The sequence below is a fragment of the Anopheles funestus genome, chromosome 2RL (assembly GCF_943734845.2).
Source record: "Anopheles funestus chromosome 2RL, idAnoFuneDA-416_04, whole genome shotgun sequence".
Lineage (NCBI taxonomy): Eukaryota > Metazoa > Arthropoda > Insecta > Diptera > Culicidae > Anopheles > Anopheles funestus.
The window spans coordinates 66990601-67017721 of record NC_064598.1 but is presented as its reverse complement, the minus strand read 5'-3'; the positions used below and the strand labels follow the sequence as shown (position 1 = coordinate 67017721).

At 36.7% G+C, this 27121-nt stretch overlaps 1 protein-coding gene across 5 annotated transcripts; it reads left to right on the top strand.

The window, feature by feature from the left end:
* Window positions 1-23966, top strand: LOC125762306 (protein amalgam). 5 transcript variants are annotated; one of them, XM_049424244.1, is made up of 10 exons: window positions 1-225; window positions 8641-9585; window positions 9842-9960; window positions 13278-13463; window positions 13843-14041; window positions 14513-14644; window positions 16193-16312; window positions 16454-16624; window positions 16792-16995; window positions 19302-23966. In XM_049424244.1, the coding sequence occupies exons 2-10, from the start codon at window positions 9516-9518 to the stop codon at window positions 19565-19567; spliced, it is 1467 nt and encodes a 488-aa protein (XP_049280201.1). In that variant the 5' UTR covers window positions 1-225; window positions 8641-9515; the 3' UTR covers window positions 19568-23966. The 5 variants fall into 5 exon arrangements, with proteins under 5 accessions (XP_049280201.1, XP_049280204.1, XP_049280203.1 ...); XM_049424247.1 differs by having other exon boundaries at window positions 8585-9585; XM_049424246.1 differs by having other exon boundaries at window positions 1-501.
* The last annotated feature ends 3155 nt before the right edge of the window (window positions 23967-27121 follow it).

The window sequence follows — 27121 nt, the reverse complement described above, 5'->3', positions numbered from 1 at the left end:
CCATACCGGCTAACGTACCGATTTCGCACCAGTATATCCTGACGTAGCATAGCGCGCGGATGCTTTACGGACGCAGTCCTGTACGATTTTCAAGCTCACCGTTTCGTCCCATTGACGACGGCATAATCACGTGCTCGATCCCGTATCTCGTATCCTGAAGTGTGAAATCCTCGAGCGCTTGGCTACGAAGGTGATTCCGGCTTTTTACGACCCAGCAAGGAAGCAGTGAGTTTCGAATACTTTCCGGTGTCACGGTGCAAAATTTATGTGCCAGGATCAACTATCATCTCGGTCGTTCGGTTTTAGTATGGCAAATGGTGGTGGGATGAGTTGTTGTACGGTGGTGTGGTGAGCAAAAAAAAGGGGAATGGGGAAGAACATGATAAAAAGGATGGATGGAATCGAAAGGTCAATCATGGGCGCCTTCTTATCGGAGTGCGTAACGACGGGAAGCGTTCACATTGTGTTCCTTCTATTCCTTTAACCCTGCTGTGAGTGCAAGTGAGTGTACGTCCCATCAATATTAGTAGTGGCTTTTGCGTCTTTTTTCGTTGTTGTCGTTTCGGCTTTCGATATCAGTGCTGGAGAAGAAGATCATGCCGATAGTAGGGTGCGATGCGTAAAGGAAGATTGTACTAAGCAACATGTTATTGAAAGAGGTGGCACGTGCCGGGTTTTGCACTGGTGCTCATCTCGTACCGTCTGTACGGGCCGGCGAAGCGTGATTGAAGCTCTCGGCATCGGGGGCACAAAATTAGCACAACATAGTGCTCCAGGTCGGATGGTTCGTTTATTGTGTGGTTGTGGAAAACCCGGCGAGACAACAGAACAACCAGTACCGGGACCAGAAGCGCACCGGTGCAATAATGAAAGCATGAAATCGGTACAAATAATCAGCAATGAGGTGAGCCTAGAATATGAAAGAAAACCCCCTGTAGCAAGTGACCACGATATGGTGCCGTGCAAAAGTTTAGGCGAAGAACAAAAATGCCATGTGCAATCGTGATTGTTGGCGTGACAGGCTGTTGGAAATGAAACCAAGGGTGTGCTACTCAAGATACAGCATTGTAAGTGTACCGTTCCATTCCTAACCTGGCAGCAAAACGTTCTTGAAGTTTTGCATTCTTTATTCTCATTTTGTGACACTTGATTAATGCAGAAAAACGCAACTCTTCCGACACTCTGCCTATTCGATTCAGTTAAAGAAACAGACGGGAACCGAACATTATCGTTTCATCGGAGTGTATCTCGTGGGTGTAAATGTCAATGTTCAATAGTGTACCAAAATTACCACCAAGCATCCCAACAATAACCCAACACAAAACCCCGACTCAAAATGAACAAATGTGTGTTTTAGTGCCGTGTACAATAAAGCAGCGTGAAACATTGAATTGAAAGGATGTTTAATACTGTGGTTATAATCATGCTTTTTCTATTCACAAAACCTTCCCATTATCTATTATTGGTATCATCACAGTTCGATAATTAATCGTCCACCGAGTAATAAACTTTTGCGTGCCTTCCGTACCCTACGGAAAGGTGTCATTCAAACGCTCTTTTTATGTTGCTGATTGTCTATTTAAACACTACGATGTCATGACCTCATGAACAAAAGGTATGCTACCCTTTATAAAGCATTCATTGATCACGATAATCGTGATCATACCAATCATGATGCTTATGCTTGGGTGAGGTGATTGAATGCAGTTGGCTAGCCGGATGTCTAGTGCTTTGGTCTGTTTAACCTTTTGCCGTGTGGAACGATTTTTTTTTGTTAGCCTCCTGATCATTATCAACGAACAGGAAATAATAATTTATTGATTTTTAGCAGTTCCAATACAACATTTCCGAAGGGGAAAGTATACATTAATTGGCTTTTATCGGAGAATAATATTTTATTAAACGGCAAACTGGATTTATGAAAAAAATAGTTCAAACAGAGCATGATATTAATGTTGTCAGTGAGTTTTATTTGTTTATAATTCATTATTACTACATTAAGTTTTAATAATAATTAAAAAGTGCGTGGCTAATTTATATGATTTGCTCTAGTTTCATTTTTCATGAAGTTCTCATAATGCTAATCGTTTATTTATTGTATTCTATATCATGAAATATTCTGAATATTACTAAAATTTCAACCTGACAATACGGCCATAGCCGTAATCATGAATTGTAATAAAATACAAAAAAAAACTAAAGTTTCGGTAAATTAAATTTTAGCCACCTATTTCGTTAAATTATAAATAAAATATTTTAGATTGAAAATTATTATTTCAATTATTCGCTTTTTAATGTTTTCAGAAGTACTACATTTTTTATCATTGATCAATGATATCGATTCTATCACGGTGAAGGTTATTTTTTTTATTAAAATATTTGTTTTGTTCATAAAGAACAGCCATATTGCTTATAACTATTAGAGACCTAAACTAAGCTACAAATCTTTTTGGTTGGAAGACTTTTCCTTCTCCGAACCGAACTTATAAATAGTGTACAGCCAGGAACTATCGTGGTAAAAAATTTAGTAATCTGCATCAAATATAATAAATTTGCAAATTCACCAAAAGAGAGCCAAAAAAACAGTTTAAAGAAACACAGTTGATTCCTTTGAACGAATTCTTAAATGAAATTGTAAATACAATAAACTCACATAATCTCTCTCTAACGTTGGCTTAACAACCTCTAAAGTCAACCCGGCCATTTATGGCTAACTAGACTTATATTAACTACGTAGCCTGATAGTCATTCCTTGCTATGGGGTACAATCCTGAGGGGATTTGATCCCCGGTTCTGCCTTGTGGAACCGGCACCGTTATCACATATACCACCGGGCCGGCAGCCCCAAACACAACGAATGCTACAGGTGTACATATCGTGTAGAAAGTTTAGTAAAATAAAAAAAATAGTTTATAAAATGTACTAGCCGTTCTTACAAAAAAAAATAAAACCTGAAAAATTTACATATGGTAACAATCGTTTTTACATATGTTTTGCCAGAATGCGAATTCGTTCCTTGAAAAATGTAATATATATTTTTAAATGTTTAAGGATTTTTTAAACAGAAAGGGAGATTTTAAGTTTTAAGGGAAACTCATGCGCATTATGCTATAAATTAGGTAAAAACAAAAACTATTTGTATGACATTGGTTAACAGCTCCTTGATTCAAGTAAAGAAAATTATTTATAAACTACCTAATTCTATTTATAAAGCTGCTAGGGTAGGGTAGGGAATCTATTCGTTAGTTTTTAGAAAAATAAAATATATTAAAACTGACACATTGACTAGTTCAAGTTGTCTGCATTTCCAAAGAGGACATCCTCAATAATATTAATCATGAAGCCAATATTTTAAGGGTACCCTATACGATGCCTTTAGAGGAGAAAGAACAATTCTGCTACCAGAATAGTTATAATTCATCGTTATTGCTTGCTATTGCAATACTTCTACATCCTTCCGTCCTCGCTTGGATGCTAATCTTCTTAATGCAGATGGACCATAGTTCTCGCTTTTTTGTCACACCTCGAAATTCACCTATCCATGCCTTGCATGCCGGGGACCATCAATTCGTCATAACGGTACCAATTTCCCCGGTTGAACACGTTGAATAATGTCCTCACCATAACAACCCACCATTATCGTTCGGGAACCGAATCGGACCAAAAAGTTACCGATATTGATAGCAAAATAAGAAAAAAGGAAACCTCACACCAGAGTTAAGGGCATCCATAAAGCGGAAGAAAAAATGACCAAAATGTACTTTTACACTCGATCAGACAACAAACAAGGGGGGGGGGGGGGGGGGGCATACAACAGGGAAACGCAATTCGCATGGACATAAGCGAAATGGACGGATGAAAAAAAGGTTGTACTTTCCGGGACAAATTTCCCGTTCCCGATGGCTTGTCAAGCGTATCGAAGATGTTTATGTTGTTGCCCTCGCCATGGCTACTTTTACCATAATCGAATCTAAATCCACCACCATTCAGCCAAGCATAATGACGATATACGAGGAAATGTAATAAACTCCTCGAAACGTTCGTGTATTTTTTTGTTCCTGTCCTTTCTTCCTTCGGTCTTTCTTGCACCGATCGACTGTGGTGACCGTCCGGTGATGATCGGTGATAAAATTTTACAACGTGCCGCCGAAAAAAGGGCATTCGCATAATAGACTCGGTTAGTTTTGAATCTATTTCATACGCGACGTGACAAGCCGCTACATGCATTTATGAATTTAAGGCACGTTTAACATGTGGGGAACGTTAACGAAAGTATATTGGCTATTGGACAATTTCGGACTGGAAAATGTTTGGCTTTTTTATCGCTTATTTCCAAAAACATTCAAATTAAATTATTATTCTACGTCCTAGAAAATTATAATTTCACTTCAAGGCGCTCAAATGAAACACAATGTCAACTTATAAGAATTAATTTCATTTCAATTAAAAACACTAAAACATATTTCCTCCTGTAATCGATAGTATTCCAATTTCCACATTACACTTCTAACTGATGCAGCTGTAACATCAAACAGCGAGTACATATTCCATAAACATTAAAATAAATAATCTCTGTGTAGCTTAATAAACTAGGCCACATAGATATTGAATAAACAAAAGCAATGGAGAGCAAACAGCATGATTAGCTGAAGTTCTACACGCCGTTTTCAACGTAATTCGTTAATAAATTTATTTGTTTCGAATCAAATGAAACATCTGTCAAATATGCATTACCTATTTGTTCTGGATCGCTGTTCAATGTGTTAAATCAATAAAAAAACATATCATATTGAGGCTCGTGTACCGGACTTATACCGGGTGGAAAACATTTTACAAAGTGCAGCAATCCAATGATCCAAAAAGTTTGAACAAGCTAATCAAACATGGCATAAACGTTTTTTTATTTTATTCTTTAAAAAGTAATATGTTTCCAAAACTGAAATGTACTATCATATGCACGTGTGCAAATAAATAGTAACTTTGATAGCTGCAAACATTTCATGCAGATGCACAAAATTTATTTCATTTTTATTTATTTTTCAAGTATGACTGGTTCTGCCGTATTGCACCAGTTTTGCTGCATTTAGTAAAATATTTTCAATACTCTTCTTCCTCGTAGTTTGCTTTATCCCGAGCTTACTCGGTCCTAGGAAACAATTAAGTTTTATTCAAAATTTGTAACATGTTAAAGCCGTGTGAAACAAGGTTTCTTTTAAACAAGGTTTCTGTGAAGTGACAAGTACTTAATTCACAATTTATGGGTGGCTGCTTTTTTCGCTTATATTATTATTTAGTAATTAACAACTCAACATATGACATATGAGTAATATTTTAACGAATAAAAAATTTATTTATTCATTAATTTTTAATGTTTAATCTATTTTTTTCAACTTGATAATATAAACTGCATTATAATACTAATACACCTTAAGTAATAAAATGGATTGAAAACATGTTATTAAAACATCTTGGATTAATTTACCACCTAGCCGGATAGTCAGGCTTGGTGTTTATAGATTTTAAATTTCAAAGTAGAACATTTAAAGCAACTACAAATTTGGGGATGGTAGAAATCTCGATTGATACATTGTTAAAAGCAAAAATGCACAATATTCAATAGGTTTTCCACTAAGAACTGGATGGAATCACCAGTACCGTACACCAAAAAATATTTTGAGAATTACGAATTAACATTCTTTTGCAAAGGAATGTCAACTGCATCGTGCGTGTGAATGTGCAACGGCCAAAAAAGATATTGTCACACTTTGACCCATTCACCGACACTGCATCAAATATTTCCAACCAGGTGGGGCATGCTGCACGCATCGTCTCCATTTGCTGCAAGCATCATCCACAATGCAATTGGAAATAATCCCGCCAGCAGTAGCGCATTAATTTATCTGCCCCAGTCGCATACTCTTCCGATCGATTGCGATGAATTATGTGGATGGATTTTATTTAACACTCGTGATAATCCGCTTTTTGTTATGGTTTTTTTTCTTCAAAGAACCAATTTAAATCGTATTTTATACGGTTGAGTTCCTGTCACCATAAGCGTTGTTTTTGATGATTGATCTATCAGCAGTTTGGTTTATAAGTTTTTTTTTATATAAATATCTTACTACATTATGAACATTTAAATTAATATTACTTTTTTTAACCAAAACCATTCCATGTACTGTTCAAAGTAGTTTTGGTACGAAATTAAAGTCACCGATGGTGACATTTCCTTCCCTAAAAAGGCATAAGGAAGCTTTCAACACACATTGCTTCTCAAACACGACACGGTACGGTCACGATCAAATGGTAATCAATTGAATGGTCTAATTAAAATCAAGTTGACAGCTGCGACGTTGCCTTCATAATAAGGCACTCAACATTCGGTACATCCTCTGCCGGCTATTAAAACCACACCGGGTGCCATTTCACGCCCATCGAAACCGCGTCCCCACGACTCGGAAATAGATTTCATATTCATATTCGTGGCACGGGTCACGAATATGCGAAAAGCGTGTTGCCTGTTGGCTAAGGAACCGCTTGCTGAGGAGACACCAGACACCGACCGTACGTGAAAACTAGTTGAATTATTTAAACACTATTTGGCAACCGCCGTCGTGATAGCCTTTGTGCTTTGGGATTCGAGTGGCTGGTGCAATGATTATAAAGCTTCTTAATTTCCTTGACGGTTTATTAGTTTTTATAGATAATTTCAAATAAATCATACTTCATAATTATCATTTTAAACAATCTTAAATCAATGTAATGCAGTTCAAAATGTTAATTCAAAATGTTCAAAAATGTGAATAAAAAAGGTGTTAATAAAAAAGAAGAACTCGAAAATATTAAAGAATTTTGTAAAATAACTAATAAAAAGAATATTGATTAGGCTATTGATCAGGTGGTGTGTACGGTAGTTGCGCCAGTTCCACAGAAAACTTGACTTACTACAAAAAAAAAAAAATTTCTCCTTAAACTACTTGCCTAAAATTGGAGATGCATGATATACATGGGAGCATCTTTTTTTCGGTTAGAACGGCCTGGCCGTATCAAGACTTATTTTACCACGTTGCCGGATAGTCAGTCCATGCTACGGGGGGACGGTCCGGATGGGATTTGATTCCCAGTCCTGCCGTGTGGGCCGGCGCCGTTTATCACATACACCACCGGACCACCCCACATGGGAACATCTTGTAAGCGTGGAAATACAGTAAATCGCCAATATTGCTTCTCGAAGTGTAGAAGGAGCATAGAATACGGTAAACTTTCCAACATGCACGGAAGAATGAAAATTCGCTGAACTTGCCAATACACCGACAATATGAAAAATATTTTCGTGGTAATGCTCCAAAAATACCAAGAATTAATACACTTTGGGCAACCAGGAATGCGCACGATAAGGCAAAATATAAGGAGGAAATGCCTTGTGAAAATTGTACACACTTCAGTCCTATTATGCCGACAATATGGCGGAAAGTAATCATTTTTAAAAATTAATTAATAGATAAATAAAAATAGGACTAATGCTAATTTATTAGAGAGCAGGGAAATATGATTTCATTTTTTAATGAGATAACAATGTGAAATATTGGCAGTTTTTGTGGCACAAAGGTTTTGACAAAATATTGAGGATTAAAATAATTGAACGGAATATAATGATGACTGGATATGTTTTTAAAATGACACCAAACAACTCAGTCCATACCAAATTCGATTTAATTCGTCCAAATGGCGAGAGGAGGCGTCCAGAGAAATAAATTAAGGTGCACTGAGAGATTAAGGTGCACAACATCGTGTGATCATAATCTTTTTTAGCAAAATTTCTTCAATAGGTTAAGTTTGTTCGCCAGTTGTAGTGTTAAGACTTGTTCCATGTATATCTTGTGCGATATGAAACGTAATTATTTTACTTTTTTTTGTAATTTTGTATGTAAATGTAGTTTTATTTGGTACAGTTTTTTATAAAAGTTATTAAAAACATCTTACATAATAGTTTTGAAAACATGCCGTATGGAAAACATGAAAGAATGACGTACAGGAATTAAAAGAGCATTTAAGGATTGTGATAGCAATCAGAGCATTGTTGTTTCAAACAATGTGGATGACGTAATTTGCAAACAAACGTAGGATGGGAGTCTTCTTGGAATGAAAATTTGTATAATTTTACCATATTAAATTAATGTTTATACATTCCCTATGAACACATTAAGAAAATGATTTACAGTTAAAATTTTAATATTTTCCCACTACAACAAAGTTTATCTAAAATCTAAATCTAAATCTATTTATCACTAAAACAACAATTTATCTTTCTTATTACGCTGTAGGATTGCATACGCCTCATCACTTCAGGCCCCGATATCAATCGTTAGTTACATCATAACCTATACGTAGTGTACTATCCCAAACCCCTAACAAAGACCACCCTGCACGTGTTGCAGCGCATAGCAAAGGCAATCACTAAAAGCATATGTGCAGCTGCACATATTTTCAAATTAACAACCTTTCACTTACACCGCACCATATTTCATCGCTCATTGTGTGTGTGTGTGTTGTTTTTTTCGCCCATTTGTCGCCCATTTTTCAGTAAAATATTACAGCAACAACAACAAAAACATATTAAAAAAAAATCCAACTTCACAGCTTACATCTTTAAATATTCACACCGCAAAGCGTCCACCATCGTGTGCAGTGAAATGTGTGAGTCGAAAAAGGAAGTGAACGAAACAGTGTAAAAGTGTATTTCCCGTGCAATCAACATTTTAATGTCCACTCCAAAAAACCAATGCGCACACGAAATGTGAGTTTGAGGGCATGCATTTGTTTCGGTGCATTACGCGGATGAATAAAACGCGCGCTCGCCACACAGTTCACGCATCAGCGGCCAGGACTGAAGAGGCCGCGATCTAACAGGCCAGCAGCGGGTGAATGGTGCAACGTGGTCCATACCCGTTGAATGGTGAATGGTGAGAACTTTGCTACGATGGAGTACGCCGGACGGCCATGCAGATGCAGCTGAGGCTCGAGAAGCCGTTCTTCTGAGGTTCCTCACGGCCTTAACGATTGCTATACAATGCAGCAGCGAATGGTTTCGTAAGGACGCGTAGTGAAGTGTTTTCCTCCCGCCACACAATGGGCGCCGGTGCATTTGCAATAAGTGCAGCAAGTGATGCAGCAAGCGATGGTGCGAAAGTGAAGCACGGCTTAAGCCAACCGAAGTGGTAGTGACTCATCTCCCGGTACACACGGTTCGAGTGTGAAGTTTCGTGGGTACGAAATAAAATAGAGCAAAGAAACAAAGCAAAGCCGGGGGAGGCAAAAGAAAAAAAGCAGGGATTAAAGGACCGATTTTACCGTGGCGCATTAGCGGCTGAATTGTGCTCAAGAAGTGTAGCGGTAGTGATAGTGGTATACTACTGGCAGCCAGCCGACCATCCGAAGCAAACAGCAGTGAGTGAGAAAACAGGGCGAAAAATAAAACCACGAATGCACCACGGCAAGCAGTGAGGGCCGCAGCGATGGGATACATAAATCTGCTCGAACTAAAGCTTTTGTTAAATATATCATTAGTCGTGCTGCTGGTAAACGGTAAGTTTTGTATTCGTAAATTTAATTTCACGAATTAGTATGATTTATGCGCGACGGTAAATAATCATAATGGATGACATAAACGGAAAGCGGTTCGCAGTTGCGTTCCTATTTTCGGTTTTTGTTCAATTCGTTTTTTGCTTTCTTCCGAAGCGAATGATTCGAAAATTGTTTCAGTTTTGCTAAACCATCGTTTGTTTTGACATTATTGTTTCACTCTCGTTTTGTTTGTTTTGCTTGTGTTTGTCGCGTCTAGGACATGGCACTCAGACGGAAGCACAGCCGGAGTTTTTGGCACCGCTGGACAATCTTACGGTGACGCAAGGCCGTGACGTTTCGTTCACTTGCGTCGTTAACAATCTTGGACAATATAGGGTAGGTAGTTTATGAGTTTATGTTACCTTTATGCCAACTAAATCATTTTTCAGTTTGTTTGACAAGAAAAACCTTTCTTATTAGTCAAGTTTATAAGCAAATTAAATTTAAGTAAATATGGTAAAGTATTTCTGTTTGATGTGTTATACAAATATGTAAAATATATTTTTAATTATTTACAAGCGTTACAAGCAAAAAATTGATTGAAAAACGAAATTTCATTTTTGGTGTTTTGGTGTAAATTCAGATATGCATAAAATACTTCAACTGCAGTCTTTACAAAATTCCACAAAATAAAGAACGTTAATTTTGTGCTTGTACATGTTTTGATCCAACCCTAATGCTTTTTATAAGGGAGGGTTTTTAATAGAAGAAAAACCTTAAACATGCTTAAGAAAAATTATAAATTGCTCTGCGTGTCGAAGCTGTCGTTCACGTGGGCACAAGAGGTTCTGAGGATGAGTTGGAAATATTGTTTTTTTACGACCCCCCTCAAAACACTCTAAGCTACGTAACAGCGTGTTTTGGGCTATTCAGCGAAAGCAGCAACCAAGCCTATTTAATACCGTTTCGCAACCAACATTATTGATGATCTCATTTGAGAAATTTATTGAAAACAAAGACCAACTTTTATTGACACGCAGCACCATCGAGCAAGGCGGACAGGCTGAATTTAGCATTCGACCAGGCTAGAAAGTGGAAAATCACTGCCTAATGAAAAGCGTGCATAAAAGTTTGAAAGTAAAAAAAGAAGCAATTTTTCTTTCTGACATTTTCTACAGCATTGTAAAACATGCTTGTTTGAAATGAACTTTCAATTAAATGTATGTATAGAACTACAGTATCAGACAAAACAAATGCAATTTGTAATGCCTGTGAAACAATAGAATATTTTTAAATATTTCGTCTCATATGTAACTACAACAGACTTCTTTTCGAATGTACCTAATTTGCAGTTAATAACAAGTTAAACTGATATGCTTCACTTAAGTTCAGTGAATTTATAAGCGTTTCATGTTTATTTCATAAACATTCATTCATGTTTTATTCATAAGCGTTTTCTTATTCGTACCTGCAATGCTGAATACATTTGTATTCGCACAAATAACTTTTTTTTATTAAATCGTTTAATGGACGTATTTGGTGCTATTTTTACAATGTTTACTACATTGGGTTACACGTGTTTTTCGTTCAAATTCATTTGCCGCTTGCTTTTATGTTATATAAACTAAGGTAGAATGTTGTGTACAATGTATATAAATGAATATTAGAAATGGAAAGAAGAAATAAGTTATTCTTGTATGTTATCTACAATATCATACTTTTGATCTAAATATATGCCTTTCAACACGATACGATTCAAGTATAGTGAATGTCGTGCTCGGTACACAACGCCTTTTATGGTTTGTAAAAACGAGTTAAATATATTCTATTTGTATTCTCTGGTAGCATAGAGAATCCTCTAAAATTCAATGTACATGATAGAACAGCTAGACAAAAAAATAACGAAAAAGAGGTACTTTTAATTCAAAAATTTGAAAAACAAACCGATACAGTTGTAGTTATTTCGTCCGGTACTGTATATAGCGTGTATTTTTCTTAAACAAATTGAGTGTATTGACTTCATACTAACTAGGTCTAGGGTTTTAAGCACGCGATATAAAAGATTGTTTAAAATATTCTTTGTCATCGACATGCACGATTATTGTACGATTTGTATGGGTGTCAAGTCATAAAAGATTAATCTAACAACAGTGCTCACTCTAGTATGCAATATTTTAATTGATATTGAAAAATTCTTCTGAAGATATATCCACATTTAATTTCCAAACAATGTATGGATGGTGTATGACTTCTGAATACTTGCAGGGCGGATGCACAATTTTCGATTTTGCTTCTAACAATTGGCTATTTGCCATCAGGTTGGACACCGCTGTCGTTTGCTTCGGTTATTGCAGAGTGATCTATCTCACTTGAATGGTTTTGAAGAACAACCGTACTTTCTAGATAATGTTACCTAACCATCTGGACTAGTACACATATTAGTTATTAGATTGTCAATGATTGCATTGTAAAGGTCCATGTAAAGATTATTATAAAATCTTCTTCTTTAAAATCATTGGAAACAGAAGAGTGGTTCAGATAAATCCATGAATCCATGCATCCAAGCCGATCTTGAATCTGGTACGATATCTAATAAGCCAGCTTACTCAAAGATGTAACGATCATCGAAGACTGGAAAAATTGGGTTTCAAACATTTTGTAGTATCTTAGAAATCACTTCGATTATCTATGTACATACTAGTCAGCTGCTTCAATGTGGCCGGAAATAGGAAATAATCTATCACAATTACTCAAATGTGCTCCGAGGGCGAAGTCCACGTAAAGATATAGAGTAATTCGTAAAGATATAGAGTGATTTTCGTGAGAGACGCCTTGTCTCATTCTTGACTTCAACGCCACAAGATCCACATGATACGAAGTTCTTTTCCACAACATACCTTGTTGGTTTGTTCTATTTTAAAGTCTCATATGTACGATGAGATCTATAAGTTAGCAATTATCCTTTATACTAGAAAAAGTACTTAAAGACTAAGGCTGCTTACTGCGTACTTCAATAGCGCAAAAGGATATAAATCTGAGATTTGTAATCGAAGACTTCCTGTAGTTGATCTAGAAAAAACACTATCGTTACAGTATCATGTCTCTAATAGATCAAATGTTGTTGTGTTTTCCCATGGCTATACGAGACTTTGGTTCCAAAGGAATTTTTCAAATCTCTGTTCACATTTTAAATCTTAAATTTCTTTTGTAATTTTGTAAAAATCTTGAAAATCTTGAAGCTTATATAGTAACTTATAAGTTTTTTGTTCTGTATTTGTTGGGTGCTGTGAGAGAATTACGAATAGATAAAAAGATGATCATTCTACACTTACCAAAGTATTGAGAATTTCAATTGTTTAAACATTGCAATATTTCGTGAAAAAATTTATATATGCACAACAATTTGAAATTAAAGCATAAAATTATTCTAAAATATAAAAATTATCACATGAAACTGAATTCTTGGGTTTTCTATCAAATAACTAAAATAATTTAATTAAACTCGCGCAATCAAGGTATTTTGAGCTACTTAACTATTAATGAAAACGATAATTGTTTAATTAAAAAAGTCAATTTAGGTATGTTACACTTATTTAAGTAGATTTTGTAGTTAACTATAAACATCGTCGTGAGCTTTTGCATCACGTGAAAAATTTGACTAGTCGCTAAAAACCAGTAGCTAACAGTTTTCATTCACTTCAAATCCGATTTAGGTTGCGTGGATAAAATCCGACTCAAAGGCAATACTTGCAATCCACACGCACATGGTTGCCCTAAACCCGCGTCTATCCGTCACTCACAATGGTCACAACACGTGGAAGCTGCACATATCGCACGTGCAGCTGAACGACTCGGGCAGCTACATGTGTCAGGTGAACACGGATCCGATGCGGCATCAGGTAAGCGCGAAAAGGAAAGAATGCTACAAACGAAAAAAAAAAACGTACAAACAACGCAAAACCCGTCACTGTGCAGCTTGTGATTTTAAAGTTAAGAACGCGTTTAATTGTGTACACACAAAAAAACCAACCACGTAAAAAAGGGCATCGTTCACCCGAGTTAGCAAATGGTAACGGGTAGATGATGATGATCCCGGTGGGTGTAACTAAGAGTAGAAAAATGAGTCATGAGTTTTTCTTTTGGCTTTTCATTCTCATCGAGCAAATGGACCGACACACCATGTACTTACATGCTTCGTGAGGCTGACCCGCTGCCATTCCCAACCCCGGTGCTTTAACCATTTCATTGTAAACTAACCAAGAAAAACCATAATTACAGTCGGGCAACCTGGACGTCGTCGTGCCGCCGGACATACTGAACGAAAACGAACCCAACACGCTGGAGGGTGGTGTGGCCAACGAGGGTGGCAACGTGCAGCTGGTGTGTCAAGCGACGGGTGTCCCAGAACCGGCCGTACAGTGGAGACGCGAGAATGGCAAGGATATCGTCGTACGAACGGAGGGCCGAGAAAAACAAGGTAATTCTCAGGAGAAAATAGCACACACACTCACACACACACAAACAATAACAGCAAAACTTTCATCTGAATTTTCCCACTGCTGTTCCTGTTCCCTGTTCCATACCTCCCACCAAGGTTTTTGACATGGCGTTTGATTTACTAACTACTTCCCAGCTGACCCCCGAAGGTTCAATCCAACGCCAGTTAATTACCGAACAATGCGGAAAGATTCCTTTACATTGGCTCCTGTTGTTTTTTTTCTTACTTTCTCTATATTTTAAAGTTTTCCTGTTAGCAAAAACGAAAAAGAAAAGACAAATCACCAAGAGTAGAAAAGTGTTACGTTTTGAACGATCTCTATACTTCTTTGCCTCTCTTGTCTGCCACTTCGTTAAGTTTAAATCGATTTTAAACCTTTTTTTTTGCAAACTGCTCTTTGTGACTTGCTGTCTGTTTTTTTTCTTCTTCCTTCTCACCCTTCCCCAACAGTCGTAAAGTTTGTTGAGGGCGAACGACTCGTCCTGAATCAGGTGCAACGGACCGACATGGGAGGATATCTGTGCATCGCGTCGAATGGTGTACCGCCCTCCGTCAGCAAACGGTTCGATGTGCAAGTAAACTGTAAGTATTTTACTTGTTTGCCCTTCTCATTATCTTCCGTGCCCAGCTAGAAGGGCAAATAGTTTAATTTCATTTTGTTCCTTCTTCACACCACGCTTTGTAGCTTGTTGATGAAGTGGAATTTCCGAATATGGGTTGATTTGGTGAACTTCTTTCTCGCTATGTTGATACATTTTAAATAATTTGCAAGCAAAGTTCTCTTGCAGGTACTCGGGTTTTTAAATATATGTTTGAGAACTTCACCTTCATCTTTTATAGAATGGTTTTTTTTCAGAACAAAAACTGATGCTATGAATATTACTAGTTTGGTATTATGCTAACAATATAAAACAATCTATAATTGTTTAAATATTTACTTGATTTCCTGATGCAAGAATTATTCCATCGTTTGGATATCTTAAGAGGGGGTGTTCAATTTTGTGTTATGTAACATTTAAAATTCTTAATTTACATTGCGCGAAAAAATACAAACTATAAACAGCCTGTATTTTTTTCGGAAAGAGCCTGACAACTCATTTTCTATGGTTTGTTCAAACGATCAACACCGCAGTGAGGAAATCGTATTGCACTTTGAGTCTGTCACATACAGCTTATGTAGCATTTAAAACATTTTACTTCGCAGAAGAAAGGTTAAGGCACACAACAGCAGTCTCTCGATATTTGAAGTACGGGTAAAATGCAGCACAAAATAGAAATTTTTGTGACTGACGACAAAAATTTGTCGTAGATCGTATTCCTACTCAAGGTTGCTAAAATACATTCAATACATAAAAGTTTTAGGAAAACCTCGGAGGAACTGTTTTTCAATAATTTCAACGTGAGAACGACAGGCAGCTAAAGGTCAAGAAAGTTTACCAAAATTTTGAACATTTATTTTTTCGGTAGATTTTACTAAGAGTGGGATGTTAAGTTATAACAGTTGTTAAACTAAAAATCAAAATTTACTCATAAAGAAATGGTGGAAAGAACTATCGAAGATCAGCAGTCTACATGTAATACAGAAGGTCCTGAACCCGAAAAGACGAGAAATATTACAAATGATAGCAAAATTAATAATAATAGAATTTATACGGCAGTATCCTTAGCTCTTGAAAATGGAGTTACAATTGAAGGTGTGGCGTATGTGATAATCGGCGCAAGTTCCACACGACAGGAGCTCAAGTTCAAATCTCATCCAGACCGTCTCTCCGTACCCAGTAAGTCAAAAATAGCCGGCGTTACCATAGAGGTCATAAAGCCAAGAAGAAGAAGAAGAAGAAGAAGAAGAAGAAGAAGTGAAGGTGTAAATTTAATTCAAAAGGCCTTTTTATAAATTCAGGAGGGGTTCTACTTAATTATTACATTCAGGAGATGGGTGCTTTCAGCGTTACGCTTTGTTACAATGGGGTAGAACATAACGTAACAGTTGAATTATTTCTAAGTAAGGGTGATGTGAAAAAAATAGAAAATATTAATGATTTTCATCAACATATTCTAGTATACATTTGTATATTTTTTGTTTCATATCCATTTATCACAAAAACTCCAATCATTTTTCTCTTTCTTCAGTTCCGCCAAATGTGAAAGCGGGAAATCAGTTAGTGGCAGCACCGGTTGAAAGTCATGTTCTGTTGCAATGCATTGTGGAGGCATTCCCTACCCCACTAAACGGCTGGCACAAACATGATGGTAAGTGTTATCCAGCCTTTCTCGCAATACATTCTTGTTTACCAGCAATCCATTAACAGTGGATTGTACCGCTGTTGGTATCACACCGAATGGAGCTCGGGAACATGCAACTAAGCAGCGCTGTTGTCTTCCAATTTGCAGGCATGAAGCTCTACGAGGGTGAAAAATACACAATCAGCGAGGAAAAGCTTAACGCCTACACCTGGCAGCTAAACTTGACCGTGAAAAATCTACACAAGGGCGACTTCGGACCGTACATTTGCTCAAGCATAAATGCGTTGGGAAAATCGGACGCTAGGATACGTTTGCAAGGTAAGCACAAACACACTGTTGAGGGCACACACGCTTCATCAAACACCATCGGGAAGCATTGTTTCATGCAAAATCGTTCCTTCACGGAACGGGAACTGTTTTGCCAATTCTTTGTGCGGTATGCTTGCTCACCATGTACCGTTTTTGGTTCGTGCATTTACTTGCAGAACTACACCTACCACCGAAACCCACCACCACACCAACGCCTTACGTACCGTCAACAGTGAAGCAACCGCGTCGAAAGCAGCACTACTCTACCCACGGTAAGGGACATGATGCGGGCAAGGGTGCCAACACCTTCAACCGGGACACCTACATCATCAACCACATCCAGGAGAATGATTATCTTGGCAGCCTGATCGTGCACGAAGGTAGGACAGGTTTGAGTAAGGGATTTTATTTGTTTTGCCTGATGGTGATGCATTCGTAAAAATTTTTTACATGTGTTTAGGATAATGTTTTTTTTTACATTTTATTGTATAGTATACATTTTTTATATTTCTAGGAGTGTTATATATCTTAATTAATCTCAATTTTTTTTCAATGCTCACCTCTTTTTCGCTTTCAAATAATAAGTAATAAGTTGTTTGCCTGATGAATATTTCATGTTCGCAAATACTACCTCGAATGAATGTTTATCAAATCATTAAAAATAGATTATTCAAATACGGGAAAACAATTATTTCACAAGTACTTATTGGATCTATCCATCGGTGAAAAAAGAAGCCAGCCATCGATAACGGCACTTGCATTTAATGAGTATCTGGCCCCGACACTGCAGAAGTGCGATTAGCGTACGGACGCTAATTAACTGTGTCGATGCGAAAGCATGGATTTAACAAAAAAATAAATAAATAAAGAGTACACAACGCACATTAGGCCATGACAAAACTGAGGAACAAACATGCGTACAATAATCACCTAACCTATTTTGCTCATGTTTTTACGAGCTTAACAGCATATCGGCTCGGTGATTTGTTTCTCTCGTTTAATCTTTTCACTGTTTAATCTCTGCTGTTTTTCCTTCCCTTTTTTGTTTTGTTTTTCTTTTTTTTGCTTTTTGTTGTTGTTGAGCTTTTTACTCCTTTATGCATTTGTATCGATTGGCCGGTAATTGAAAAACCCGCTGCACTGGTTATGATGCGGAGGCTCAATTAATTTTTATTGCATCACAATGAAACACCCCATAACAATAAATTAATTGATGTGATCATCAGCTCTTGGCGCAATTTTATGCTGCTTCGATGCTTCGGTACGGAATCGTGTTTGCGTGTTGCGCTTGCTCCCCCGGTGCTCCCGGTTTTTAACCTCCCTCCGTTCGCCATTAATTCGGTGCAGCGGTAGGTGATCTTTTTATTTTTTAAACAAAGCAACAATAATAAAAAAATACCTCCACCCCTCCTTCGATTATCAATCGCTGTCAAGAATGTCGGTTGCGCGTGCAAGGATGCAAAACAGTGCGGAACAAATCAAGTCCTTCAGCTCGATCAACGCATGCATTTATTTATTTTTAATGACACGGGACACGATGATAAGGTTAAGAGGTAAAAGTGAAAAAAAAACAATACAACCAAAATGGTATTCTCGTTCAATATTATGGAAACGAAAAAACAAAAACAGCTTGTGTTCGTAACTCTCGGCGTTGCCACAACCCGGTGAGGATAGTGGATATTCGTTATTAATTATTTGAGTGCAGCTTTCAATCTCGCTCAAAAACGCGGCGATAATGTTGCTTAAGCCTTCGTACAGTGGCAAAAATTAAATAATACAACAGCGGGGTCATGACATTGCGATGCTCGTGAACACCACACATTTTTGTGTTTGTCGCGTTGCAAAGAAATTCCAACCGAAACTGACGATGGGAAATTTGGTTATGTTCGGTTGCACATGATGTACTAAAAAGCACAGAATTAATATAACAAAAAATCTGAAAATTACCACTTTAGCCTTTATGAGGCTAAGAATATGATAAAAATATTAACACTACAACTAACAAGCGTTTTAAGCGTTTTTCGTTCGTTCGTAATTTTTAAACAATTTCGAAGAGTTCGAGTATATTTTGTTGTTTATTGGAAATCGTACTATAGAATATATATGTACAATGGTTCAACTGCCATAGCCAGCAACTGCCAACAACGCAAATGAAGCGTTCCAGTAAAAAATATTGACCCGGTCGTTCTAGTGTTAATAAGGAAATAAATATTTTTTTAATCCAAAGTTTACTTTTAAACTTTGTTTTTTTAGAGATTCAAATTAAAATTGTGGGAAATACTTTTTTCCCTCATATTTTATTGTTGTCAAATCGAGCTGATTTCATACGAAATAAATTTTGAGTTTAAAAATATAAAACGTTGAAACTTTCCAAAACATTCTACAAAATTAAAAATGGTTTAATTAAAAATGTCATGAGCTATTTTTTCGGTGGAATGTTTACTTTGATAATACTTTATAGCATGCATATTTTAATATTTAAAACCACCTTTTTTCATAAAAGCTCCTTAAACCCGGCTGCAATCAAATTTAATATTTCAACACAATTCGCATGATTTTAATGTTATAAATATAGCGTTAGAATGCACCATAAGAGACATTTGCCAGAGCGCAATGCAATTATATGCACACATGCGTAAAAAACATTTACATCACACTTTGCTTCTCGTCACTTCTCATCTCCCAGGTAATGGCGGACACGGGCTGGTAGGTATGAACGGTGCCACCATGGGTACGGGTAATGGGCTGGGTGGCCCGGGCGGTACCAACGGTGGGTTGGAGAAGCCACGCAACACACAAATGCCGGCACCGATCCCATCGCGCCAACCGCACTGGATACTGAACAACAAATCCCGCGCGATGGACATCTTCAGCCACAGGCGCACGGTCGCGTTCGTTAGTTGTTGTTTGCTAATGATTTATAGTCTGTTGATGCTGCTGACGTTTACATGAAGCTGCGTTATGGAAGCGAGCCATCTCCCAGCCGTCGGGGCCACAAATGGCCGGTGTGTAAATGGCCGATAAGTATGGACAAAATTAGCCGCAGCGCTCAAACTACACGCCCGCGTATTGTGCTCGTTGCGTGAGTGTGTGAGAAAGCGAACCTGTCCTGAAACAAATAATGCAATACATACACATGAAGTGAAGGTTCCGGAACCGTGGAACACAAAGTGACACCCGAAGATGGCGGAGAGATGGAGAGATTTGATGCGTTTCGATCGTTCCACATCACGGTTCTGTGCGGAGGATGGTGTGCGATTAGCGCTAATTAAAACAGCTGTTAAATAAACTACTTACAATCATCTACACAAAGCAGGCAAACGGCACGCATAAGAGTCACAGTTCACCGATCTGCCCCACAGGTATGTACGTGTTTTGAGTGTATCCGAGTGTGTGGGAAGAGACAGGGACATTAGGCGATAAATAAAACCTCCAACAAGGGGCTGGAACGTGTATTCCGTTAGAGGGTAAAGTTTGTTACAAATATAAGTGCACTTTGTAATAAAACATAACTAACAACCAAAAAAAAAAGAGAGCAGGGAGAGGAAGAGAGAGAGAGCGATAAAACAAACAAAAAAAAGCTATGAGCCTAAGTTACTAAATGGACAGCGATTGAGAGCGTAGCAAATGTCGTTTAACCGGTGGTGTAATAGAAATTTATACAGTGTCAAAGTGAATAGTTTAATCATGCATGAAAGAGCTTGTACAAAACAAAATGAAGGACTAGGGAGAAACTTAAAACCACATCGTGTTAGTTACCGTGTATATAATGTTACAAGGAAGAGCTTTGTTGAATACCTTTCAGATGTTTTTAAAAGTAGTTAAGTTTTTTTTCACTTTGTTTTTTTTATTATTATTTTTTACTATCTTTTATTTTGATATAAATCAACTAAAACAGTGTATTTTCGTTCGTTTAAATGCTTTGGGTTTTATTAATATCGTATTTGTTTGTTCCTCTTATTGATTATTTCTTTATTTTATCGCTTAAAAAAGTGTGTTTTCACTCGTTTTGTTGTTTGTTAATAACGTTTTTGTTTATTTCTCTCATAGCTTATTTATTTATCTTATTGCTTTTAACTTTATATCTACTGGTGTACCCGAAATAATTTAAAATTGCAAACTTCGACTTTAACTATGATCTGCTGGGTTTTTGAAATGAAAATGGTAAATTTTGGTAAATTTTAGTTTGATTACGAGATAAAAGGTAACAATTTTTTCGCAAGCGTTTGCTTAATTAAATCGATGCTGGGGTAAGCTTCTTCTGCTTACACATGTGCAAAGCTTTATGACAAGATGGATTTGGAAAATTTCTTTATAAAGCTCAACGCTTTACTACGGAAAATTTTCATCTGATATCATTAAATTCATATGTTAAAAATTGTGTTTCAATACCCCTGTTTCTCATGATTTATATTCGCAAGTCAATATATTCCATTTCACCCGATACCTCTAGTAATGGTTTGTCTTCGCTGTGCAATCCTGGCCTATGGTAACTCGAGTTCGGGACAAGCCGGGAAAGTATGTAACGAAAACCCTAAACCACCGGCATCGATAATGAAGATCAACCTTTTGACGTGTCCATATACAAGCATCGCAAGGGTTGTCTCGCAACCTGGATGAGGAGCTATGTGATCCAAGGACACTCCACCCTATCTCCACCCATTCAAATGGTTAGCCACACAAAACACGGAAGCAATGGTTGAGATATTAATTTACCCGCCTGTCGCGTCGTGGTTTACGATATAATTTTAATTAATGTTTATGCATCAGCTTACGCTGCTATCCTTGAAAGCAAGCCTTGTACAGCATGTGAACCAGTAACAGACGTCTCGTGGTGAAAGTGACACCAAGCGGACGATAATTGAGATGTTTACAACTGTGTCCACGTGGAAGTAAATTGTCCATAGGCGCATTATATGCTATTGAGACTATATTTTAGACCATTGACTTTTGAGGAATAAAAGATGCAATAGTTGAATTTACACTGAAATTCTCTCGAGAGTTATTCTAGCGAAACATCACCGAAAACCGTTCCTTTCAGACACACATTCAACTGATTCTAACGAAGGTAAAATTTTGTTTTTCATTCCTTCCCTAAAATTGCCTTCATCATACGAAACACGCGTCAGGTTGTCAAATAATTTGGGAAGTTATTTAAGAACTTATTAAAACTCAATTAATTCCTTGACAGGGTTCACCTGCTCCCGAATTCTACGATGCAACCTCACCCATGAAAAACAGCATCTCGGTCCTCATTCCGCTACGCTGCCTGTGGTCGTAAAACTCTTGCTTAAGAATCCCTTCCCGGTTTTTGTAAAACCCCTCTACATTCGCACACAAACACATGTGCTGCCCATTTTCCCATTAAAAGCACATTAAGTTGCGCCTGTCGGTACGATAGAAGTGACGAAGGGAGCAACCGTACCGGTAGAAAGTAAATTTATTTCACGCATCATAAATATCACGTACCTTTAACACAATTTCCGTTTCGATCTACCATTTTCTTGAAGTTCAATTTTGAATTTGATATGTTTAAAAAATGAAACTTTACGATTAGCGAACGTTTAGTGTTACCATTTTAAAGAAAATATATAGCGAACAATCAATTGTTTCACGTTACTTTATCAATTTTTGTGACTTGTTTTCAGTTATTTCTTCTCGATTGGTATTCACATAACTCATCCAACTATATTAAAGCTAATCGTGGCACCTTATCCAATCTATATGAACCATGAAACAGAAGACAGAAAATTAGAAATTATTAATACTACCACAAACACTTATTCAACATCAAGCTCAGCGTTTGCCGATTATTCTGTCATGATCATGGTAAGTGTTTGCAGTGAAAAGCGAAAACATTATGAAGAAAGAATAATATAAATACAGAAGATCACGCAAATACATGTTGATGTCTTCCGTGAAAAATCCAAGAAATAAACAGCAAACGATCAAAGAACAAATAAACAAAAACATATAAAAAATAGTACATAAAATCACACAAACACCGCCGTAAATTGATATAGCTAAATTTGTTAAAACCCCGTTTAACCCGAAGGATAAACGTGATATAAGCGGATTTTGAAGACGTTTCCAACCATATATCTATAGTCAAACACATTGTTCCGTTTTGTGAGCATAAGAGCAAAAGAAACAAACAAACAAAACAAGCAAATCCCTAAAGTAAAAGTTATTACATTACTTGAATACAATTCAGTACTAGAGCAATGCTCTGCGAGCCAAGCATGAATGAATATTTCGAAGAAAGAAGATATTGTAAACATTACAAGTAAATTAAACATTGTAACTTACCAAAGTTTAACTGTATATAAAGCAATGTATTTGAATTGTTTCGGGCCGATATGAAGGCGAATATCATGTGTCAGCTAATCGGAAAAATCACATAATATGTGAGGCAAGTTTTACACAAATGTTTTATAAATCGTGCAAAAAAAACAAAGCGTCATCTTGCAACAATAGCTACCTTGTTTTATTGTGTACAGTTCAATTTGGCATAGATAGAATTGACAAAAGAATAATGTACACACAAACAACAATCATCGATACGCTTAACCAATGTAAGCAACAGCAAAACATCAAACATTTCTTACAATTACCGTGGCAATCCGTACATATACCACAAGGATTAGTTTTTTTTCTTATGTTTCTTATCAATTATCATCGCATTTCAAAATTACACACACGCTACCAACTAAATAAAGCTTGCTAAACGAAATGGAATGGTTCCACCTATAAGAAACACGTGGCTTTGTGGTTTGAATTAAGTTTAATAAGCTTTATGCAAGAGAAATGGAAACCAAAATCATGACTGCAAAACACAATGTCAACAAGGCATCAAGGCATATGTTAAAATCTTATCTAAAACAACAGTTTACGATCCTCTAGCATAAATGACACGCAACACGATCGCAAGAGTAAAGAAGCGAAGCATACATATGGGCAAACTACTCACTAACAAATGATGAACTAACAGCAAAACAAATCAAACAAAGCTAAAAGAAAAAAAAATATGTTCAACGGTACGGAACGATACGGGAACGACACATTCATACATAGTAAATCTATCTACCATCTCCATTGAGTAATAAAATAACAAGACAATAAATAATTTAATGCTAGCATTACCATTACCAAGTAAAAACTGCAACAGCCGGTTGTCGAATTGAGCCAACTGAGGAAGAATGTGAATGTGGGTTGGCATCCACAGTGCAAAGCGCAAGAGAGATAGTTAAATGAAAGTACTTAAACGATCTATATATATACATACATATATATATAGCCTACCGATGAAATAAAAAAAAGTATTCATAAGAAAATGTAAACTACAAACAGATGTTATGGGTTCTTATTTTCGACGAGGTTTGTAAGCGGTAAGTAGTTGAGAATATGTTTAAAACAAATGTTTTTGTGTTGTTACATAAAACGGCTTTTTTAAGTCATACATACTTATTGGTGACAATACGGCAAAAAAGCGTAATAATCTAATTATAATTAAATATACGTATTGACGGTTGTTTGCATTTTTGGCTCTTTCAAAAGACTCTGCATGTGCCTATTCCCTGACAACTACTACCAGATACAATCAAAGAATAAGAAAAAGTTCAAGAACCACTTTCACTTGTTTATACTTTTATTCTGCATTAATCCAATCCTTAATTGATGCTTCCCTCTTGTTCGATTGTATTCATTCACCAACGTTGCTCATCTCGATCCTCCTCTATATTCCTAATCGTTCACTCCGTATACGTCCTCTCTTACTTATCGTAAGACGTCGCACTGCAGTAAGTTGTTCCGATCCACTGTTGCTTGTTCTGCGATCGTTGAACTCCTCTTCCCACTTATTTGTCTTCCATATCCCTTTGGTCTCCTCCTTCCGTTGCCGTCTTAGGTTTCCCCTCTCCATCTCTTTCGTCCTTAGATTTTAGCCTTTCCATCCTGATCATTGAGCTTCTGTATTGTTTACTTCCATTAACTTCCCGTCTGGTCCTAGTTTTAGTTTTAGTTGTTAGTTATATTATGCTTACGTTAGTTCAAGTAGTCTATGTGCAGCTTTACGGCAGACAGGAACAAATGAAATTAAATGAAATAATCTTTCGTAGCATGGACTGACTATCCTGCTACGTGGTAAAATTAGTCTTGATACTGCCAGGCTGTTCTAACCGACCAAAACCAAAAAAAAAAACAAATCACCTTTCTCCGACGGCTCCATTCGGTAAGAAGTGATCTCGTTGGAGAGGGTATTCATGGAGAGAGAGTTGGAGAGTGGATTCATGAATCCACTCCGACTCTGACATATATAAATCGGAGTATACTCCAAAGTAATTACTGCGAATTAATCCGGAACAATTTCGGAGTTACTCCGGAGTCCCGGTCGTTAATAATGCGGGAGTTACTCCGGAGTATAGTCCGGAACGTCTCGGAGTCGGATTACTCCGACTCCGGAAAAATTGAAGTTTTACCCATCATTAATACGTACCTGTGTAATCTCAGACCGTCTCTTCCGTTTTGACCGAAACTCACTGAGAGGGGGATTTCAATCTCTTACAAGCATCATATACATACAATCATACAAGTATGAACATGCACGAATTGAAACAACGTTGGGACTGAATCAAAATAACTTAATCAAAAATGTTAATGCGATAATATCATGTTACTTTCACTACTGAGAGAGTGCGACGCACCCGTTTATCCGCACCATCATATTGCTAAGTTATTGATCATATTGCTGGGGAATCAAAACAACTTCTAGGAGCTCGTAGTAACTTTCTGAGTTCATTTTCGAGGATATTCAGCATATGGGAAGCTTTAAAATTAAAAATGCACCAAACACCATAACCGTTCCGCCACCAAAATTTCTCTTCGAACGAATCGCCTGTGGATTCCTTCGACATTATTGGCATGAATAATGACTGTAGCAAACAGAACCATCTATTTGAACTTTTTCTCGTCTGAAAAAATTACGTGGTTCCATTCTTTTGTCCAGTGTTTCTGTGCAAACTAGTAAACGCAAACGCCTTTTTCACATTTTTACATGTAGCTAAATGAATGCAACGCACTGGATATTTCTATATCTGGATCTGGATAGCTAAGTTATCTATTTTATTGAAACTCTACTTACGTTATTACTTATCAAGAACTATAACTCTCGTAAGTTCGTCCAAATCAAATTTCTCTCCACATATTTGGTTTTATAATTATGTAAATATCGTATTACAATCCTCTCTTAACTGCCTATGAAGTAAATTACTGAATTTACTAGAGTACCATGCAAGCATACTTTACGAATCCATTATGTGCACATGAAACCAACGCAAATAATCACAAAATGAAAGTATAGACAATTACATCCATTCTTAATGCTGTAGCCCATTATCATCTTCATTTTAACAATCTATCATCAAGATTCGTCACCGTTGGCTGAATGCACTTACAGCTGGATGTAATTGAAACACTCTAGATCCATTAAACATCGTATGTATGGGATGTTCCTTAATTTTATATTTAATTGAAGACTGTAAGACGAACATCAAGGTATTTCGTATTTCGAGCATTGTGATTAAAACGTGATCATTATCTTTTTGATGCTTTATAAATTAAACTTAAACTAAAAAAAACTTTTTTCAATTATTAGAGATAGGTAGTTACATCAGTTTTAGTTAAACATCTACAGTAATGCATAACATTGTTTAACAATTTTAATTTTTATTATACTCTTGGCGCCAATCCTTTCAGTAATTTCTTTTCTCAATGCAGTTTTTTCCCCCTCTGAAGTAAAGTTTGCTGTTTGAAAGGGAAATTAATCAATATCCAAGATTGTTTCTGGTTTTGTCCAATTTTTATAATTGCTTTAATTTACATTTTCACGCCTTTTCTGCTTCGTAATTTATGCACTGGAATTGCATTCCTCTTTTCTGCAATATTGCACAACGAAATTTTTCTTTACGACTAGCGGATATGTCTTGTTGACCATCTTGTGCCAGAAATTAAAAATTCAGTAATTAGATGATACAATCACAATGGATCGAAAAATTGTATAAAATTAATATACATTAAAATCATTCTTCTCCCTGTCTCTTTTGAATATGCGGGCGACATTATTCTTTTTGTGGTCATACATGAAGGTTGTAACTTGAAATATCCATAGTCAAATAATTGATCCTAAAATTGGTACCCAGATCGAGAATTGAATCATGCATTCTCTATTCTATTATTTGACGCACTTACCAAGACTAATTACAGTGTGTAGATATTTATCAGAAGAAAAAGAAACACTAATAAGCTCGATATGCAATTTTCCAAATTCTAGATTCTCTGAGTATTAATAAATTCGAACATAAATTTGTAAATGCTTCCTTTACGAGACAACGAGCTACGATCAGAAACAGATGAATTTTAAACACACACACAAAATACTGCAAAACGACTCCTTCAAGTCACTTCAGGTGTTTCACCAAAAATCGATCTTCCTTAAAAAGGTACAACTCT

Coding starts and splice junctions, on each gene's coding strand:
- LOC125762306 (XM_049424244.1), top strand. CDS start 9,516: ATGGGATACATAAATCTGCTCGAACTAAAGCTTTTGTTAAATATATCA. Junction 9,586..9,841: donor AGTCGTGCTGCTGGTAAACG/GTAAGTTTTGTA, acceptor TGTCGCGTCTAG/GACATGGCACTCAGACGGAA. Junction 13,464..13,842: donor CGGATCCGATGCGGCATCAG/GTAAGCGCGAAA, acceptor CCATAATTACAG/TCGGGCAACCTGGACGTCGT.